The 6,569-nt window shown below is 40.4% G+C and overlaps 1 protein-coding gene across 2 annotated transcripts; it reads left to right on the plus strand.

Moving 5' to 3' along the window:
- The first annotated feature begins 1,109 nt into the window (after positions 1 to 1,109).
- Positions 1,110 to 6,245, plus strand: LOC107686449 (solute carrier family 35 member E4-like). Of its 2 annotated transcripts, XM_016483458.1 has the most exons (3): positions 1,110 to 1,263; positions 3,579 to 4,192; positions 5,163 to 6,245. In XM_016483458.1, exons 2-3 carry the CDS (start codon positions 3,598 to 3,600, stop codon positions 5,729 to 5,731), a joined length of 1,164 nt encoding a protein of 387 aa, XP_016338944.1. In that variant the 5' UTR covers positions 1,110 to 1,263; positions 3,579 to 3,597; the 3' UTR covers positions 5,732 to 6,245. The 2 variants fall into 2 exon arrangements, with proteins under 2 accessions (XP_016338944.1, XP_016338943.1); XM_016483457.1 differs by lacking the exon at positions 1,110 to 1,263 and having other exon boundaries at positions 3,320 to 4,192.
- The last annotated feature ends 324 nt before the right edge of the window (positions 6,246 to 6,569 follow it).

Below are 6,569 nucleotides of genomic sequence, written 5' to 3' on the forward strand. Positions count from 1 at the left end.
ACAGCACACCTCACTTTTCAGACCGATGAGCTTTGTAAAAATCGACGCGTTTCAGAAAGGCGGGGCATAGAAGAGAAACAATAACGTAAAGTATGTGGAAAATAATGTGCTTTTTGAACCTTAAACCGCATAAACACATTGCATTACACCAAATACACAAAATAATGTTCTTTTTAGCAACATCATATGACCCCTTTAATGTCTTGTGAAGTGAAAAGCTGCTTATTTGTAAGAAACAAATGAACAATTCAAAGAAACAATCAAAATATGAATCCATAATTCACTTCCTCCAGTAAAATTTTTGTTCAGAAATGGAGCGTAGCGTTAGTTCTGGCAGGTCACGTTAGTCAAGCCCTGCATCAGCTGACACTCAGCTGATCCACGTCTACCTATAGGAATACGACGACAATCATAATTCCCTTTATAAGGTCCCTTCAGTCATTATTCAGCAGCTATCGCATTGCTCAGGAGCTAATCACCCACCTGATACCCCCCACCTGGGGGGGGTATTTATGCTCTTAGGCTGCGTGGATGGGCAGGGAGTTCTTGCCCAGAACAGAACCATACCCCCAACCTAAAATGTATGCTAATTGTAAGTTATCTTTGACTATAGTGGTCCTGACAGAACTGTTTTTGACTCTTTGATCTGTGCATATTTCTCTCCTGATTCAGATGATAAGTCTTTTTCGCTTGAAAAAGCAATATTATGGATTGTAGACTCAGGACTGGACTGATTGTAGCTGTTTGGACTCTTGTTCTGACGGCACCCATTCACTGCAGAGGATCCATGGGTGAGCAAGTGACGTAATGCCAAATTTCTCCAACTCTGTTCCCATGGAGAAACTCATCTACATCTTGAATTGCCTGAGGGTGTGTAAATTTGAGCAAATTCTCATTTTTTGAATGAACTATTCCTTTAATAACCATCCAACGAAGCTAAATTAAACGAGGGAAAATAAAAGGATATGGTTATTTAGAAATATAGCCATATAGCCTATACAGAAAACGACACAACTGTTGTTAACGAAACAAACAAGCATTCTTTGACATGTTCAAGCATATTTAGTAAAAGCGACTGTCCACGTGCCAGCAGCACGCTATAGCTCGCTCACGGTGTTCAGCAGCGCAGTGACTGAATAGACGCTTCGCGGTGACGGATTGCACAGCTGATCTGGCAACAACTGGCCGTTCAGCGAAAGGGCCGATGGTCTCTGCGCGCAGGATATAATTAAACGCTTGTAGCTTCAGCAGTGCGGGAATAAGGTAAGAGTCCAGGGAAATACGTTTGATCTTATTGGACATGGTACTGATGAATTGGGCTCTGTTTAATATGGTATACTGTGTTGACGCGGACCGATGTGTTTATATCCTCTGTTAGACCGCTAAACGCCTGTGTGAGGTCTACTGGAGTCATTCATGAGCATTAGTAGAAGGAAACATTTTGCTCTCATGATTCACGTGACTATTAGCGTAGCTACGATGTGCTGATCAAGACAAGTGCATCCTTCATATGATCCGACTCTAACCGACAGTCGTATTACCGAGTGGATAAGGAATATACAGAATACACACACGTTTAGGCTTGAACAACCTCCATGAAAATAACATTTATAAACGGGACAGAAAATATGCTGCGGTGACTAGACGTCATCGACCAGCGCCATTTGCCCACATATGAACGACCTCAGTTCATGCAGGTTAATGTTGCTTTAATATAGTTCAGACTGACAAACAATGTGATTATTGGTACATTTAGCTGGGCACCCCATCACGGGGGCCCGGATGAAATAATCCTCTATAATGGACCACAGAGCGACCATTTGCTGCACTGTCAATCTAAAAGCCACCGAAGCAGTGAAGTCAACGACAAAAGCCTTGAGGGACTCGATATCCCGACTGTTTATCCAACATAGCCGTAATTTGTTTAGCATTTGCTTACGTCGAACCATTTTAATACAGTATTTTGAATAAACTAGGAGCGACCAATCCAAAACCGGCAGCGGAACATGAGCTGATTTCTGATTGGTCGACTGGCTTATTAAGTTTTCCTACGGTGTGTATGGTGGTGGGGATTCATTGCAGTGACTCGAATCTTTTGAATCAAATAATTCATTCGCAAATGATTCTTAAAGGAGTAGTTCACCCACAAATGAAAATTCTGTTGTAATTTACTCACCCTCATGTCTTTTCAAGATGTTCTTACTTTTGCAGAGCATAAAAGAAGATATTTTGAAGAATGTTGGTAACCAAACTGTTTTGATTACCATTGATTTACCCATTGGTTTACCATTTTCTCAAATTGTTGTTTATGTTACACAGAAGAAAGTAAGTCATACAGGTTTGGAACGACATGAGGGCGAGTAAATTATGACACAATTTTCATTTTTGGGTGAACTATCCCTTTAAGTCTCGGTATATAATTTTTTGTATAAAGAAACAGTTTATATTTTGAAAAATGTATATTATAAATGTGTGTAAAATATAATTTGGAAAATATTTAGTTTCTGTTGTTACATTATTACGTTTATCTACCCATTATAATACTGTTATAGTACTGCATTTATTGTTTATTTATGCATGTATTTACACTTTTAAATCTAGTTTTTATTTATATCTATTTTTATTTGTTTTGGTCTAACCTGCTTTCATTTAGTCTAATTTGATTTAATAATAATATAAAACGTGATTTTAATAATAATATAAAAGAATAATATACAGTACAGTAAAACAAAATTTTTTTTAAATACAAGAAAAAATAGTATTCAAGAGGAAAAGGGTGCTTAATTAATAAAGTAATAAAGCGTTGAGAATGTTAGATTCATTTAGCCTAAGCAAACCGGTTCGCTCGAACAATTTGATTTAATGAATGGCTCACTCAAATGTGTTTATATTTTGAAAAATGTATATTATAAATGTGTGTAAAATATTTTGTTTCTGTTATTGCATTATTACGTTTTTATTACGGTTTCTGTTATTGCATTATTACGGTTTTCTACCATGTTATAGTACTGCATTTATTATTTATTTATGCATGTATTTACTTATTTCAATTTAGTTTTTATTTATATCTATTTTTATTTAGTTTTAGTTGTTTTGATCTAACCTTTCACTAAACATTAACACTTCTTGTGGCACCTGAAATCCCTGCCTAAGGGAATGAATTCGTTATAACATATTATTCTCACCATTATACCATATTAAGAGTGAAATATCGGCAGAAATAGTAAAAGCAGTATGCCATTTCGAAGAATTATAAAAGATTCGTTCAAACGAACCGATTCGTTCGCGAATGAAACACTGACTCATGTCCAAAATAAGTTACAAGGCCTTAAGTCACAAACCAGACCCACAACACATAATAGCACGTGTAGACAAGCCGGGGTGTTGTTTCTGTCCGCTTCCAAAACACACGGTTGCTAGCGGGTTGAGTCAGGCAGGACATGATCACATCGGCTTCAGTTCCTTCAACAGAAACTGAATGAATACTTCCGACTCGTCTAATACCGCTACTGCGTTTTTGATTCGCGGAGATGAATGATGTATTTACGTTACGAGCTTAATATGTGTTTACCCTGCAGATGCGAAGATGAAGTGAACATGATCAGTACCGATGGCCCCTCCACCCAGTGCGAGGAGACCCGGGACGCCGGGAAGAGGGGCAGGCAGCCCCCAGAAATGCTGCACCTCATGTTCGCTGTGTCCGTGTGGCTGGTGACGGGCACCACTATATCCAGCCTCAACAAATGGATATTCTCCGTGTACAATTTCAGATACCCGCTGCTTCTGTCAGCCCTCCACATGCTGACGGCGATAGTGGTGGACTACGGACTGATCAAGTGCAGGGTGATCCGGCACAGAGGCGTCTGCGAGCAGGATTTAACCACCTGCGCCAAATGCAAAGTATTCCTGCTGAGTTTGACCTTCTGTGCCAGTATCGCGTTTGGCAACGTGGGACTCAATTATGTGCAGCTTTCGTTCGCGCAGATGATCTACACCACCACGCCGCTGTTCACGCTGGCCATTTCCACGCTGATTCTGGGAAAGCAGCACCACATCCTGAAGTACACCGCGATGATGCCCATCTGCCTCGGGGCGTCGTTCAGCATTATGGGCGAGGTCCAGTTCGACCAGACCGGCTGCCTGTTTGTGTTCGCCGCCACTATGTTAAGAGGCGTAAAAACCATTCAACAAAGTACGTTTATATACAACCAGGGTAGAATGAAAAATATTCAATTCAAAAACAAAAAAATACAATTAACTAGTTATATAGTACAACTCAATAATAACATAATAATATACAGTAGGCTAAATAAATAAATAACACAAGAAAAAATAATATACAAGAGGAAAGTTGTGCTTCAATAAAGTAATAAAGTTTTGACGATGCTCGATTCATTTAAGTTCGAACGATTCGATTTAATGAATGGCTGGTAAATGTTATGACGTTTTCTATTTAGTTATATAGATTCAGGGTTTTCACAGTCATGGAAAACATGGAAATAACTGGGAATTTTAACTGTACATGTCAAGGTAATTGATAGATTCATTGTCTCATGTTCAGCTTTAAAATATTTCATTGGATATAAAGTTTTTTGTAAGATGAAATAAATTCCTATGCAGTGAACACGAACTGGAAAAGTCATAGTTATGTCATAAAAATGAATAAGGCAAAGTAAGGTGTGGAACCCTTCAGATTCCTAAACAAGTAAAGTGATTCATAACGCCTTTCGATTCGTTTTGAACGAATCACCTAAACGAATCGGTTCACAATAACGCAACTACATATAGAGGGGAAGTCGTGGCCTAATGGTTAGAGAGTTGGACTCATAACCCAAGGGTTGTGGGTTCGAGTCTCGTACCGGCAGGGATTGTAGGTGGGGGGAGTGAATGTACAGCGCTCTCTCCCACCTTCAATACCACGACTGAGGTGCCCTTGAGCAAGGCACCGAACCCCCAACTGCTCCCGGGGCGCCGCAGCATAAATGGCTGCCCACTGCTCCGGGTGTGTGTTCACGGTGTGTGTGTGTTCACTGCTTTGTGTGCACTTTGGATGGGTAAATGCAGAGCACTAATTCCGAGTATGGGTCACCATACTTGGCCACATGTCACGTCACATAATAGCTAAACTAACACACTTTTTTTTGTATATGTATAATTATCAGGCATCTTGCTCCAGGAGGAGAAGATCAACTCTGTCTTCCTACTGTATCTGATGTCCATCCCCAGCTTCTGCATCCTGGCCATAGCCGCCCTGGTTCTGGAGAACTGGGCCGCGCTGCAATCCCCTTTCCAGTATGACCACCACCTCTGGGGTTTCATCTTGCTCAGCTGTCTGGGCTCAGTGCTTTACAACCTGGCCAGCTGCTGTGTCATCACCCTGACCTCCGCTGTCACGCTGCACATCCTGGGCAACCTGAATGTGGTGGGGAACCTGCTGCTGTCCCAGCTGCTGTTTGGGCATGAGCTGACGGCTCTTAGCTGTGCTGGAGCTGCGCTCACCCTCTCAGGCATGATCATCTACCAGAACTCAGAGATCATCGTAGCTTACATCGACACACGGAGAGCCAGGACACCAACCGGTGGCAGTGGAGAGGACGTGGTTTGTGTTAAGGAGAATGATTCGAACATATCAAAGACTCCAGAACCTTGTTCAGAAGGAGAATCATCTGCAGAAGCAGCTCAAGAACCTAACAAGAGGACAGAGAATCAGGTTCATGAGAAAATGGACTGAAGAGACTTAAAGGCTGTGTTCCAAAACCTAGTGAGCTGCAGTGCTGCTGTCTATAGCCAAACTCCTGACTTTTTTCTTGAATGGAGTACAAGGAAAGTGAAAAGTGGTCATGGCTCTCTTTGGTCCACAACCACTTTCATTAGATGGAAAAGAGAAGCTTGAACCTGAGTTGTTATAGTTAACTAAAACTTAACTAAAACAATAAAAAAGTGCTCATTGAAATAAAATAAATGTTAACTAAAGAAAAAAAAATTGTCAATTTTAGGTAGTTGCCAAAACTGAAATATGTACTAAAATAAAAATTAAAAAGAAATAAAAACATAATTATAAAGTTGCATTTAAAAAAAAAAAACGAAAAAATGATAAAAACACAAAATTACTAAAAGCCTTGTTGTGGGCAGTGCGCCGATATATAGCACCATTGCGCTACAGGCGTCCTGGCTGGAGGACCTTTCCCTATCCCGCCTCCCTCTCTCTCTCTCACACTTCGCTTCCTGTCTACAATACTGTCCTATAGGGCTGTCAAAAAAATTTGAATATCGAATATTCGTCGAATTTAAAATAAAAATCCACATTCGAATGCAAAAACGTTGCATTCGAATTTTAGGTGTGCGTTAAGGAGGCAGCCTTATCAGTGGCGCACGAAATGCGATGACGATGTAGGTGTCATTGCATTTTAATGTTTTTGTTAGCCTATCCAGTTAAAGCCACTGGATGCGGCGCTGCTGCGTTGTTAATTACAAATATTGCAGGAAAAGAGAACATAAATGCGGAGAAGATCTTGTTTATGTCAAAACTGAAACCAAGCTGTTCACACAGAACGCATATTTCGTGCATT

Source organism: Sinocyclocheilus anshuiensis, unplaced genomic scaffold, assembly GCF_001515605.1.
Source record: "Sinocyclocheilus anshuiensis isolate Anshui unplaced genomic scaffold, SAMN03320099.WGS_v1.1 scaffold838, whole genome shotgun sequence".
NCBI lineage: Eukaryota > Metazoa > Chordata > Actinopteri > Cypriniformes > Cyprinidae > Sinocyclocheilus > Sinocyclocheilus anshuiensis.